The 15,936-nt window shown below is 35.7% G+C and overlaps 1 protein-coding gene across 4 annotated transcripts in view; it reads right to left on the bottom strand.

Moving 5' to 3' along the window:
• ELP4 (elongator acetyltransferase complex subunit 4) overlaps positions 1 to 15,936 on the bottom strand; it is a 162,497-nt gene that overhangs the window by 67,472 nt on the left and 79,089 nt on the right. The window contains exon 10 of one of the 4 annotated variants that reach the window (XM_069857487.1): positions 10,150 to 10,214. The exons of the other annotated variants lie outside the window; for them this stretch is intronic. Within the exon in view, the coding sequence (XP_069713588.1) occupies positions 10,150 to 10,214 (65 nt within the window). The remainder of the gene's footprint in view (positions 1 to 10,149; positions 10,215 to 15,936) is intronic. 4 annotated transcript variants of the gene reach the window in all.

Genomic DNA, 15,936 nt, shown 5'->3' with positions numbered 1-15,936 from the left:
GTCAGCCCATAGAGCTTGTGTGCACGTAATCAAATACAGTCAGAGGAACACTTTTACTTGTGTTTTTTGTGCACATAAATCTGAAACAGTAGTATATGCGCTAAGTAAGCTGACTGACAATGTGTTATGATCAAGATCATGTGTTAAACACTGACCTTAAAAACCGGAAAGTTAATTGAAAGATCTGTTTTCTGATAACCACCTAATGATAAATCAGCATGAAAGCTAAATTAAAGTAAAATGAGTGAATATCTGGAAGAGGCAATGAAGAAATCTTTCAGTAGTAATTGATGTTATTCAAAGTCATTAGATCTAATCCAGTCTATTTTTGAAATCTGCAACGTGCAAAATGACTGTTTCTTCATGGGCATCGTAAGTTAAAATCTCTGCTTGGTTTAAAGGAAATGTAAGGAAAGTGAGGGTAAGATAATGACTATTCCAGTATATATGGTCCCCCTCACTACTGAGGCTGCGCAGAAGATCATCTTCAGTTGCAATGAATGCTTCTTCCTCATTTCCAAGGGCAAAGACCAAACATTAGCACTGAGCTTGTAAGATAAGGTTCTGCAGACTTGCTTGGAATTTGTGATAATACATTTTGCTGTAATACCTGTTGCACCTCTGCATTTACTTGAGACCACATGACATAACACAGACGTGTAGAGGGTCATAAATCTCAGTCTCTGAGACTACTGGTGCAGCCTTTCACACGGTACACGTTCTGGGTGCAGGCTAATTAAAAGTCCAACAGAAAAGTAACCAAAGTGATTGTATTTAAAGAGGAAATTCACTTAAACTGGAAAATACTGTCATTTCAACCCCAAAGCTATCAGTGCTCTCACCGAAAACTGGCTATATTCATCCAAGCAATCCTGCTGGACTTGCTTGCAACAGCAGCAGCAATACGTAAATAGCATTTTCCATGGCAGGTGACCAGGACACTTCTGCCTTTTCTTTTGGGTCAATACCTAGTCATGGCCCTGTTACCTGCAAGCTACATTTTGTGAGGCATTAAACATGACAGGGAATGGCCATCTAACAGCATCAAATGAAACAATGCACTCAACATTGTTTGCTACAGCCAGTGTACCATGCAGCTTTGGTCTCCTTTAGCTTGGTAACCAGAGACCAAGACTGGTCCACAGCCATTACAGTTCCAGTTACTGACTCTTGCCCATCAGCGTCTATTCCTTCAGGTCTTGAAGACTGGCTGGAGTCAGTAGAAAGACAAAGCTGACAAACTTTAGGGCTTAGTATATAAAGGTAAGTCAGTTCACCATTTTTAGAAGTTGATTTTACCAATCTGACCATACCACTATCAATTTATGAACAAATTGGTCAAATAAGTAAGTATTTCTTTATCTCTCATGCCATAAGACAGTTTTGCTTGACTATGTTGCACTCTTTTTTAATCACAGGAAAACTTTGATCATGTATCTTCTTCCTAAAATTCGCCTCTAATATTCTGGTAAAACCCCAAGAACTCTGGCACCTCAAAGACTGAAAATCAAACCAGAAGTGACTGTAAATGTTAATATGCTGCTTTAATATCTCCACTGACGGAAAATATCCTCATTCTTCTCAGTTTCTTGGGTAAAACAAGTGATGGCAATCATTGAAACATGATGAAAACATGATTTCACATCATGAAAGCCATCATTCAAAATTTCTCAACTATATCTTCAGTAAATGCTTATTCAGAATATAGTTAAAGGACAGTTAAACGACCACCCATGAAAGCATAAGTATGATGTGAAGCTATCTCCACACTCCTTTGAATTTACACCTTTGTACCTCTACAATAAGGGGATGCAGGCCTTATTACATTTTAGAAATGCATTTTTCTAGGAATTTAATTGTGATTATCAATTAACCTATCCTAAGTAAATGTTATAACTGGCACTGAGATAACAATACAAACATGAGTAAATTTAAGTTAAATACCAAGTCTATCCCAAACTTCTAACTGTGAACTGACTCTGGAAAAGTTAAGAATCTGGAATGTGTAATGAAACTAACAATTTATCTGTAATTTATACAGACTGTTCATTTTTTATCCTGATAATTTGCTTAATGTGATCATTTCATTCTAGCAGTCACAGTAACTTACTCATTTTATTACTATGCTATTGTTCTTACTTTCCATCTATTTTTTTGATTTGGCATTCAGTTACTATAATATGCTGTTTTTCTAAAAGTATTGGTAATACATATAATAGAATATTTTTTCAAGTAAGAAATGTAATTTCAGGAACCCTGGAAACCTCAGTGTATACCAAAGGTGTAAACTTATGCTGACAGCTCCTCCTAATAAGTCGCTGCTCTTCACAGCTTGCCTCAGTTTAAGAGGCAGAAATTAGCATTTAGTGCTTAAAATGCTACCACTACATCTTCAGCTTCTTGAGACCCGAAGTCGGAAAGGGTGAAATTCAAATTCCATTTATTAGCAAACTGAGAAAAAAGCTCACAAATCCAGCCACTGTTGTCAGTTATAAAACTAAACCTGCAATTGTATAATTACTGCAGTGTTATATTTGACTGGAAAATAGATTGAACTATTCTGGATGACTGTACAAAGAATGACAACAGAGAGACCTCTTTTTTAAAAAAAAACTGATTCCAAGTAAGACACATTGTTTCTCCCTCTCTTGCACACTTAAACATTCAGCTTAAGATGTGTTTTGAACACTGGGGAAAGATTTACAGACTCCTTGAGGATGTTTATAGTGGGTTTCTTCTAATAGTATGAGCATGAATGTGTACTCCTCCTGTTTCCACACTTTCCCCTGTGACAGATATGGAGTAGTAAAGGGACCAATACAAACCAGACAGCTTTTCAGCAGTTTTAGGGCATGTACTAAAAAAACGCATTTTTATTTTAGGTTTTGACAAATGGAAAAATCATGTTTAAAATTCTGACATCAAAACCTGCAATTTCATGCTTCATCTATACAACATGCCTTTAGATATAAATGCACAGGAAAGTAAACACCATTTAAAATTTTCCCCCTAAGTTCAGTACTAGGCGTGTTCTGATATTAATCAACTAGAGAAAAAATCTAGGAAAATTTACAATAAGTCTTTAAAAATGGAGGACTTTGGACCCACATTCTACTTTAATAGTATTCATTACATACTTGCAGTTTTGGCATCTACATTATCATATTTTATATTTCTTCTTACGCACAGAAAATTGCAACAGAAGTCAGCAATATTACACTACAACACTGAAGTAGCTTAACTTCTGCTTAATTTACAACAGTGACTGATACAAATCTGGAATATGTTTTGAACAAGGAGCCTGTCTGACCCTGGTTCAGCATTCAAAAATCAATTCGGGTCAAAGAAAAGCCAAATTATTCTCTAATAATAGGAATATAAATATAAAATAATATATCACTTACTATATTCCAGCATCTTGAACAGTGTTTGAAACTATCCTAGTTTTTAACTATCCTATAAAGTATGACCTATAAGAATGCTTCAACTAGATAAAGTTTTGTGATCTAACTGGATGAAGATGCATGCAAGATGATAAAACAAGACTTGGTGCACATGTTAAGAATTGTCCTGTGTAATTTTCTCATACTACTTTAAACTCTTCAAACTTTGCATTTCAATACCAGGTTATGAAGTTCTGCCTAACACCATTTTCAACCAAACCCACATGACTGGAACACTATTTTAAAGAATTCAGTAGTATCTCTTCATTTACAGAAGAAAATTGAAAGAAAAAACATTAGGACAAAATCTGACACTTCTGAGATCAATATAAAGAATCCAACTTCATATATAGGTCTGATCATGTTTGATAGAAAATTCGTTTTATCTTAGAAAATGACTCAAAAAAATGAATTACTTATGTGATAATTTACTCCTGGCTTATTCTTTGGACAGACATTTTTAGATGAGAGAATTTCTGCTACTTTTGTTGTTTACTTCCTGAACATAAGACAAAAAGTAAAGAAGGAATCAATCTGGGAACTTTTTGTTCACTTAATGTGTAATTGAAAAATCGCAATTTTTAGAAATGTAATCTCAAAACTCAATGAATTTAGTATGAGGATTAGTGCCTAAATTTCTTATTTTGGAAAAATGTTAAAAACATCCACTTGTTTAACGTAAAATCATGGCTACAACATAAGCTTGCTCAAGTATTTTTCTATACAACATTCTGTAAGGCTGCGTAATATCTTCATGCTCATGTGGAACAGCTGCTCTGACACAATGGATTGCAGACGTTTTTACTGTCCTAATAATCCACATATTAAAGAGTCCCTAAATACTCATTGATGCGACAGACCATAACAACTCCCATGGAGCTGTTACAGTTTATCAGGTCAGTGATCTGCATACTGAGGATTCCCCAAGTACTCATTGACAGGTAGCATCTCATATACACTTGTACTAAAATAATAATTGCTTCAAAGGAACTGTTAAATCCCACTAGCAAGAACAAATTAATTCAAAACCACTGAGACAGCACTTTGTTTTTTCTAAAGATCTGACAAATCTAGACAAATTTACTAGATAAACCAAGACATCTGAGCAGAACAACAGTTCGCAAATACTGTGGCTGTTTGGCATTATGGTTAAAAATATTACCCACCTTGTCTTCAATGAATTACAATCACTACCTTTCTGCTAGTCAAAGGGGATCCAAACCCTGACATTGTTAAAAAAGAATGAATTAAAAACCTGTTATATAGTACATTATCTTAATAGAAGTCTTGAATTGCTTGTTCCCTATGTCCTCACTTTCTTCTTCTGTGTAGTGTATTCTTCTGTCCTTACTTCTTAAATAGAAATCATCAGATCCTCTTATTTTTTTCCTCTCTTTTCTTCCATACCCTAAGAAATGTATAGCCTTGTCATCTTAGATCCCTTTAATTTCTTACTCTATCACTCCCTCTCACTACATTTATGCTCTACAGATTAGAGGAAAACCTCATACCGAGTACTGAAACCTTTGCACCCAAAAGAACCTGTAGTGATTTATCTGCTCCCACCCACTGCATCATGCAGTGACACAACCGATTCACACTCTAGCCAACTTTCTAGCTTCATCTGACTTTTAGACAAAGCTGAGCACAGAAGAATCCACAGACTGCTGCAGAGAGTGAATGACTACATAGAAACTGCCTACAGTCAAATCACAGCTTCTCTAAAGGCAGAAATCCAGAAGAAAAGGCTGATTTGCAATGTTAAATCAGAATATCTTAGAGTTTATGCCCATGATGAACTTCAGGTGATAGTGCTATTCTCTGGCTTTTGGTATAGGCAGCGGTATATTTATCACTGGAATTCTTCAGGTCTAAGACTGATATTCCTACTAGTTCCTACATCGTTTGCTCCACAGGGCTCTGAAGTCATACACATCAAGTATTATTTATAGTCCAATCAAGAAGCAAATCAACTACATTGCTTGTTTATGTCACTTGGTTTTTATGACTCATTTATGTTATGGCTACCAGGACAGATATATCTAGCTGATATTGGTTGTTGTGTGTTTGTGAAAACATTCTTCATGAAAACTGTACTTCCAAATCAGATGAGACCTCAATCAAATTCACATTAACAGTCAGGGTAGCTGCAATATTCTTGCACAGAACTCAGCATCCAAAAGCTTATAGTTAAACTAAGGAACCAAAACAAGAAGTGGAAGAAGCATCAAAAACCCTCTCAACAGAGCTGTGACTTTCATAATACTCGCTATGATAATGGATAAAAGGAGAATTAGTTAAAGAGATAATATGATAGCTCAGAATTGCACACTACTAGCACTTAGACACTGCAAACTCAGGTTGTGACAGTTCATTTCTCAAAAGTTAAATAGTATCATAAAAATTAAGAAAGCAATACTTTTTCCCCTAAACATTCCTATGAGATAACTTTTCTCCTCAGTCCATGTATTTTATGGAGCCTAATACATTTAAAATTAATATTTTAATTATTTCTCTGCAGTCTTTATCATCTTGATATATCCAGACATATTCTAACCATTATTACAGAGATTATTTCCTGGCCCAGTGCATTGGTCAGGAACACCAACCTCCCTCTGCCTTCTACTATTCCATTTTTTACGCCTGAAAAAAACATGAACCACATCTCTTAATTTTCAAGATCCTTGCAATTTAACGTCACTTTAAATATCACTTCTTAAACTGCAGCATACTTACTCTATTTGTGAAATCTATTTCTTGCTTTCTCTTCTTAGGTTTGAGATGCTCCGCATATGAAATTTCACAAAATGTCTCATTACACTCATTACATTACCCTCTTCTATGAAAATCTCCTCTCTCATTGAACTCACATGCTGAACTAATTTAAGACTTAGGCTATGTTGATGAAATCCTAACACGGCAAGTTAAGGACTTTTACCTCTGCTTAGAAGATAAGGACTGGCACTGTTAGCCTGAATAGCTTGCTCAGCCTCATCGTAATAGAGTTGTAAATGACTATTCTTGCTGCAGCCAAAGGACTAAGAGAGAGGGCGTTTGTGTGTGTGTGGGGGGGGGCGGTATGTGAGTGTGTGTGCGTAGGAGTAGCCATCTCCATAGTACAATTAATTTTCTTTGCACAGTCTCAACTGTAGTGGCCAAGAGGGTCAAAAGCCAGGTTTCTCTCCTGACATTGCCTTTCTTTTCCTTCTTCCCTTCTCTTTGTAAAAGAAACAGGAGAAAATGCAAGATTTTTCCTCTTCCCATACATCTCAGTTGCTTAAGTTTTTCATTGCTGCAGGGCTTGGGAAAGATAGAGGCTACCATTTAGTGAAAAAAGACTGAAGGTTCCTGAGGGGTCACCGAAGAAGGTATTCTTAGGAAAATGGCAGCTTTTGTCCAGCTAAGATATGGGACAGTGGAGACTCCTTTAGTCTTCACCATTAGTCCAGAATGACAGGGACAGAGATCTAAGTTTTGATGACAGACTTTGAAGAACAAATCAACCTGGCTCACTCAAAACAACACACCACCCTTCCATGTGTTGAGAGAAAACCTTCTTGCGAGGGAAAAAGAGGTGTACTTCAAAAGTGAGCTTTACTCGTGATCTGCGCCGTTGTGTGGAGCTTGGTATGATTAGGATACCAAAAACCTTGGGGTTCTGCAAGAAAGACAGGAGAAATGGGTACAGAGAAGTTTTGCTTGCGACTTCTATTCAAGGTCATTGGTACAAGCCCCTTGATGCATTTGATGACATTACCCAGCCCAGGTCCAGCATTCTAAAGCATTCAGCAGACCACCCCTTAACTCTCATTTTCCCAGTCCAAAGGTCAACTGGTTCACATTAAATAGAAACACATTGTATATCCTGGAGGGGGAGGGATATCTGTCATTGTCTGAGGGACATAGCTTTAGAAACAGAAGTGTCTGAGAAGTACTTAAATAGTAGCCAGGTCTGCACATCTTGTACTTGGTTAAGTACATTGTCTTGCATGTTTTGATAGAATGATGATAGAATGAGAATCTAGTCCCATAACTGCCCATCCACCCAATCTGAAATCTATCTTGATGAAGGTACAGTCTTATGACTACTTTGTCCATCATGTCCCTAAGAAATATGAGAGCCTTAACACCAGGGAGAAGACATTTTGATTGTTTACCCTTGGGTCTAGACTTTACTGCCCCAAATTGTAGCATGACAGCCTGACTGTTCCTTGTCCATCAGTCATGTGTGTAGTGGAAAGGTGACACGCTAATTCAAACAAACAATTAACGATTGCCAGCATCTTGTTAAAAACTTCAACAAGTCCAATGGCAATAGTCTCCAGTCCCTATAAAATGAACACATCTCTGCTGACACACTAAAAAGCAAAGAGAAGCAAATGTCCCGTGTATCAAAAGACAGCAAAAATCCTCTTTACAAATAAGGATAGATGCTAGAATTATCATCCTGGACCAGAATTTGTAAGTTAAGCAAGTTTAAGGTGGGCCACACACTTCTTTCTGTTGTGCACAGAGAGATATTTATAGTAAGAATCTTGATTCTTGGGTGCTTCATGACTCCAGCTGACAGTGGGTTTGTCTTCCTTTGAAGCAGATTTATGTAACCAGAGTCCCTAAACGTTACAGGACATGGAGACTGTGTAACAGCAGAAATACAAATAGAACTGAATAAGCAATGGTGACAGTATCCATAACACATCTGTCTTATATAATTTGCAATGAGATTTGATGGTAATAAATAGGCCTATCTCCAAAAAAGTGCCGAAGTAGCAGAAATCTGAAGGTGAAAAAGCCAAAAAAGGAAATGGTTTATAGATTTCTGCTAAGAGGAAAAAAGGCAGCGTGATGAAATATCTGAATCAGTAGCCCTGTGTCAATAAACGTGGTTGGATTGATATGTGGTTTGTTTTTTTTTGTGACTGAACCCAGTCTTTGAATATTCATGAGGAACAGGCTTCAGTCTATGCAGAAAGGTTTTTCCTGTCTCTGTGTCCATGGGCTCTGGGAATAAGCAAAGAGAATAAGCTCTGGGAATAGGCCTAACATTTTTGATGTTATGTTGAACTTTCATCAGCTGTGGAGCTGAATGAAACAATTAATTGAACAGTAATTTTCCCACCAAAGATTGCTTTTCTTTTGGCAAATCAACACTAATAAGTCTCAAGGACTCTGTACTGATAAGGAGTTCAGAAAACAGCCAGTGGCAGTGCCCACAGCATTTGAAGCAGCTTGATATGAAGCTCTGGATGTTAGTTGAACTTCCACCTCAGAGGACACAGAATCTTCCTTTGAATCTCTAGGAAATAAGACCAACTATCTGGCTTTCTTTTGTTAATGAGTTCATACTCATATCAAGCCAAGAGAGTTTGGTTGCTAATCAACTCTAACAGTGAAGAAGTTCAGGAATTAATCCAGCTGCTAAAGGCATTCCAGTATCTGCAGTCTGTCTGAAGAGCAAGATTATTTGGACTTTCCTCTTATGATTCTTAAAACAAAGATGAGAAAGGTGGTCAGACGAAGACAGGATGAACAGGAATGTGAGCCAAAAAACACTGACCACAGGTCAAAGATAGAAACTACACAGGATTATATAAAGGATATAAATCACAACCACTATCTATGTGGCCTGATTTATCACTTTACATTTAGTTCTATTTACTTTGTGTTTACAGAGTTTGCAATTGTATATACAGTCCATCGCAATATCCTAAAATGATACTTAACATTGCTAATTCAACATTTTCCAATAGCTCTTTTGACATATGGTAGTGTTGCAAATTCAGCAGAAAATGCTGGAAAGTAGTTAAACATCTATAAGATGTTAAGATATTAACATACGAATGGCTTCCCAAAATTGGTTCTGAAACACACCCATAGCAATGTATCACAACACCACCATGTATCGACAGACTGCTCTGATGGAAAAATCACTATTCCACTTCAAGAGGGGATGCTATAATTATTTGCTATAATTATATGCTATAATTCTGTTGTTCTACTAGATGCAACACTTTTTTTTGCATGCCCTCCTCTGCTAGCTCTTATACTTCTTTCCAAGACTTCTGTATAAGTCAGTCATTAAGAGAAGCACTCCTGTAATTAATACTGTTTGTTCTGCCACAGATTACACCTGATGAAACCCAAAATTCGTTCCAAGTCCCATATATTTTCTCAGCCATGTGCCTAAACTCTACTTTATACTGACAGCAGTCTGTCATGTAAGCATTTAGGATATACTATGAGTATTTTAAGTGGAATTACCTGAACAGTGATCAGATATTTCTTGAACTAGTTGCATGTAAACCCTTGATGAATTAAATAAATCCTTTGACCCCCAAAAGATGTTTTTCTCTCTTGACATAATCATATCCTTTCTTTCACACTATAAAAACATAGCACATTTGACACACTGTGGCCTTTTACTGCTATGCCTATTTGGGCATTTGCTTTTATGAAAAAACTGAAAAAGAGCATCAGCTGAATTCCTGGGGTCAACTTTAGCCAAGCCAGAGTACCCTCATTTTTAATTTCAATCGTAATCCAATCTCCTAAGATTCATCCCGCTCTCTGAAAGGGCAAATGATGCTTCTGCTATTATTTTACTTTCAGATGATCTGACATTTTTTAAGCAATGGGCATGAGTTTTATAGACTTAAACTGGGTGCTCATGCAGCTTTCTATTGATTCCATTTGCACAAACACTTACATGGGCTTCTCTGTTTTACAAACCAGCAGTCTCTGCAGCAGTTTTGTATAAATAGCTCTTATCACCTGCAAAAAAACCCCTAAATTCATTTTTTTGTACATTTTTACATAAGGTCTTTAGTCAACGGAAAGTTTGACTTGATGCTTTCTTAATGTCTGTCATATCTCAGGAATTGTAGTTACGTGTGGTCCATGAAGTATTTTTCAATGGATTGATAATATGTGAAGTTTTATCAACACAACAGAGAGAATTACATATTCTCCTTTATAAAAATTACTACTTTTTTAAAGCAGAATTTTAAAATATATTCTATTTTCAGTTTCTCAAAGCAATAATTTAATTTCAAGTGGATTTTAAAATTATGCTTCTGCAATACAAAGGCCCTGTAGTGATCTCTTCTTCCTTCTATAATAACAAAGCTGTGTGTAGATACAGAAACGGACGAAGAAGCCTTCCCTGAATAACAGACCAGATTTGCATCAACTTTATCTGCTGTTTATGACATTTAATGTCTTGAGGAACTCTTACCAGTAGCTTCACTGCTGCCACAACTCCTATAGTTAGTTAGGATGCATGAAAACCTATAGGAACGAACAATCTCAAATCCATTAAAATACTATTAGAGCCTGACTACGATGAATAAGTTTACTATTCCACTTCCTGTTTCATAAGAAAAATATATTTAACTATATATATATAAAGTTCAGGTAATATTTAATTTGAATGTGGAAAACTTTCATATATTGATCTTATATGAAACAATCTCATTCTAATTGAAGTGACAGCGTCCACATAAGAATCTGTGGTTCCTGATGTTTGTTGCATCTTGGTACGTTAGAAGGCTACCATAATAGTTGACTATTTTATAAATGTATATAGGTTGTAACTTTACTGTGTAACTTCCATTCAGTTCTCAAGAGGAAACATTTCTTTTTCATATACAAAAACATTCCTTGTATGCCAACATACTTGTCTGACATTCACTTAAAATGTTTCAGAGATAGGTACTGTACTTCTAAAGCCTAAAATGCCATGCATGAGTGATATTCAAGAAGATAGATGAATATTATGATCTAGCTTGGATGCTACTTCCACTGGAAAGATCTAGTGATGATATTTCTACATGCCATATTGTGTGCTATATTCGAATGTGCAAGCATCTACAGCCTATGTCAGCAATAGCTAAGATGCTTGAATTATAAAAACAGTATCGATATGTATCACTCAAGCAACATGAAGAAATACATGGAAATCCTCTTTTTACAAAAAGAACTTTTTGCCAGGGCCATCCAATGGTATATTATTTAGACCAGTGTAGAGAAGTTGCTTGGAAGAAATTACAAATAACTGCATCTCCATCTTAAAATGTAATGTTCAATGGCTATGAATTCAATAAATTTAAATGTACAATTAAAGTTGACAAGATTATTAAAAAATACATGTCAGATCTCTTTTTTTTTAAAGCTTGCTTCTTAGTTTAAAAAGAGAATACATTAATTTTTCTCATTTTGGACAGCCTCATCTTTTCTTTACAATGCACATATTTCTTGAATATGTAATACGATACATGAAATAACCGTAGTACACAATTTTGTTTAACAAATACGTAAAACTCGAGATACACCTAAGTGACAGGAATTAATAACTGTCAGGAAATCATTCTTGCAATGCTACCAAATTAGTTTATTCAATAATTTCAAACTCAGATCTTTGGTAAATACACCAAGCTAAGTCATCAGCACATACCAGGACACTATGACAAGTTAGCTAACCAAACCGGTGCAGATGACAAGATATGTCGAACACTTTAATGCATAGATTTATATATATAAAAAAATCTTAATTTTAAGGCTAACTGTTCAGAATTAGGCAGTGATCAACAAACTTAGTCCCAAAAGGGTAGCTGAGTGAGTTACCATATATTTAATATATTACTAATCTTAGGCATTCATTGAAGTCATAAGTCACAAACCATTCTTGAGTAATTAATATGGCTGAATACACCAGAAGTCAAAATCTCAGTACTATAAAGCTGCATGTTATAAAACCAGCAATCTGTCTTTTCAGTTACTGCCACTCAATACTCCCAGAAAGGAGCTGTGATGTACACTTCTAGGTAGACAAGGAACTGTTCCAGAGAAACTATCTAAGAAATCAGAATTGGAGCACTGAAACCAAAAAAAAAGAAGAAAATTTAAGAACTAAGATGTGACTAAAGGGCTCAGACTAACACAGAGGAACTGAAGACAAGCAGATATATATCCTCGCAAGTCATCACAGTAATAGTAATTTTTATAGACAAAATTTTTAAGAAACAGCAGTTCACCGATGTTTCAGGATTTAGATTGAAATATATTATAAATATATCCCACAATGGTACTCTCTTTATTTTTAAATCTGTTTCTAATGTCAGATTTGTTAAGTTTTTGCATAAAAATTGACAATGTCTAAGTAACTGGAATGGCAATACTTCATTTTAGCTATCTATTAATAACCCAGCATCAAATGCTTTTTAAGTAAGATTAAAGAACTCTAATCAGCATCGATCCATACTTTAATAGGAATGGCAGGATGCGAACTGCCTTTCTTTGGCATTGCAGTGGTAACAGGATGGAACTCCTCCACCACTTCCAAACCTCTTTAGTATTTTGTAGTCTATAAAAACAGTGTAGATATTTAATATGTAACAGCAGATGCCTGAAAAAGATCTCATTTTTTTTAATGACAATTGTTTCTCCTGATGTGGATAAGATCTATTATATACGAGGAAGGTCATTATGAAACATCATAGCACTGATGGCAGGCAGGGAAAGATACACAAGAAAATCTCAAACCCAGACAAAAAAATTAAGAAGCTATTCTTTAAGAAGTCATGGTTACTACTAAAAGGAAAGTTCTGGAATCAGGTACAAACCAGCTACTACAAAGAACACGTTGAAGCAGTATAATGCAAAAAGCTGTGGTTAGTGGGGGCTCTCCTTTGGCTACCAGGTGTAACATTTGGACCCATGAGAGGAAATTTAGAGCTAGCAGCATCTACACAGGGCACTGTGTTGTGCCACAGAGATACAGAGAAAAAAGGTTGAGAATAAATATGTAAAGCAGGACATAAACTATGGGTAGATTTAGTATGCTGCTACTGTAACAATGAACTGAGCACGGCTGTGTGGCTGAGTTGTTCTTCGCTAACTTCAGAGCAGCTGGTTACTACGATTAATGGTTTATATATTCAAAACGGCCCTGATTCTTCTGGACTTGTTGGCTGGATATACTACAAAAAGGATGATAGCCATACCACTTGGCTTCCTCCCTACAACTAAGATAGATACATCTACTACACTGAGCTGTCAAGCTTTCCAAAAAGATTACTAATTCAGCTTGAACTTAATCTGCTGAACAAAAGTGCTTGAAAAAATGTATTTCAGTTTTAAAAACAAGAGAAGTATGAGGATATGTCAGAAAGAAAATCAGGCTGATAGTGATGCCTTTATGAGTGCACCACTGAAACTCCCTTTTTCAGCAACAGGAATGGACTGTCCTTATTTGATAGGACAATTTGACTGTGGATCTTCATGCTTCTGTTCAAATACACAAATACAGCAAAACATACTGTTAAACAAAACAGTGAGAAATCAAAACATATTCCAGAATGCAATTATTCAGTATCATCTCTCTGGAGTATCACAGAATATATTGAGTTGGAAGGGACCCATGTGTCAAAAGTGCCTGTTTTGACTCAATATAGTGGAACCATGACAGAAAATTACAAAGACATTTTTACCAACAGATTTTTATTACCCTAAATATTCAGGAACTTTGTATTTGAACAAAGTAATTCTATCTAATGAAGCTAACGATACACATCACTAATGAAAAGTAGCACTCTTGATGACAAAGGTTATTACTTAAATTATTACAATAAAAGTGACTTCATACAACAAGGACAGTACTTAGCAAAAAGTAATCCCAGAAATCTTTTTACTCCAAAGACTATCTGACTTATCTTATCCAGAAGTAAAGGATCTGTTTTGTCAGATCATATTTGCATGCACAGCTTTTCAAACCAGTAAGTACACAAAATATGAATTAATTTAACATTTGGAAAATAATTAAAAGATTTATTATATGACAGAAGCAGATTTTGCTTGGTCATTCTTTCTTTGGTTCTGTATTATCAGAATGATTCAAGCAGGTGTAACCCTTGGTAAAGGTCAACATGGTAACAGGCATCTTCTCTGCAGTTTGACTAGTGTTACTGGTCTATTAATAGCATAATGTTCTAACAAACAAAACATGACATTTTAAATACCTCTTGAATTTTTGTCTCCTACACATCCAATATTGTACTGGTCAATCTCGACTTTAACAGCTTTAATGTATTAAAAGTCAGCAAACACTTCACTAAACCAAAGTGCTTTGGTTAGGAGAAAGCAGCATTATGTATCTGAAAACAAGGAAACTTAAGGAAAAAAATAATCTCTGTCTATACATGCTTTGCTAAAAGTCTCTTGACACAAATAAAAGGATCCTCCCCAACATATGGAGGAGTTGCTATGCCCTTCCGGGGATGGTCTGTAGCTATGTTCACCTCAGGCACGCCAAGGAGAGGTGAATTGTCAAATGTAATTTCAATCATTGGGTGGTTTGGTTGAGGCAGATTAGTTGTACGCAATCATGATAGATAGTTTATCCCAGCCCCAAACTGCCGCTTGGGAAATCTTGCACGCAAACGAACAGAAACTCAGTCATTATTAGTGTCAAGAAGGTACACAGAGGCAAAATTTGGTTGGCAGCCAGGCAAGATGAATCAAGGCGAAAAAGTGACCAATTGCATGTTCAAAATGGAAATTGATAGGCATGTTGTAGTTTGGAAAGATTTTAAACACCAGAAAAAGTCATACATTATTAATTATTCAGAGATGAATATTTAAAAAGTCTTTCTCTATGGAGAAATACATTTTTTTAAGTCAATGTAAATTACATAGTGCCCTAATTTTAAGCTTCTTTATCTCAGAAGCTTCACTATGTATGTTCGCAGCATTTATTATCTAACTTTAAGTGTTCCTGTTCCGTAAAAGTATTGCAAATTAAAAATTAGTCACGAAATAAAACATTTTTAAAACAAATAAAAGGCATATTAATTTTGCTGAATTATTTGTGAGCAAAGCAACCATTGGCACCTCTTGCAGTGGAGTGTAATGGTCAAATTTATCACCTTCACCTTTTCAAAGGTAACTAAATATTTAATGAAAAAATGAGTAAAATCCACCTGTGTGAGCAATCACAATCCTTGGTTCTCTTAATAAATAGCAAAAAATTGCTAAAAAAGAATGTCCTCAAGTTTCATTGCCTGAAGTGATACGCTCTGACAAATCTAACAGCTCTTTCTGTGTCATTCCTAATGCACTTGTCACTCAGTATTATCCATCCTCATTAATGACAATGGGAAAGTTTATCTTGGGAACACGTTTTAAATCATCCACTCTTTACAATGGGACCATGAAATCTCTTACAAAACATGAGGCGGGAACTACTCTGACAACAAAACCCCTTCCTGGCAGCTTTACTCTTAATTCCTGTTCAAGGAATAATGTGTTTATCATACAACCATACGGAACAATATATTAGATGAAACTTGAAACAAGAATAGCTGGGTTGAATTTTCAAGATAGGAAGCAATTTTACAATGTTTTTTATTATGCTGAGAACAGTAAATCTTTTAGGAATGTGATTTTGTATGGAACTATACCTCCTCTTTTAGGAAAGAAGAAAAAAAGCTCATAGAGT

This window comes from Phaenicophaeus curvirostris, chromosome 5 (assembly GCF_032191515.1).
Source record: "Phaenicophaeus curvirostris isolate KB17595 chromosome 5, BPBGC_Pcur_1.0, whole genome shotgun sequence".
NCBI lineage: Eukaryota > Metazoa > Chordata > Aves > Cuculiformes > Cuculidae > Phaenicophaeus > Phaenicophaeus curvirostris.
This window is presented reverse-complemented; position numbering and strand designations above follow the sequence as displayed.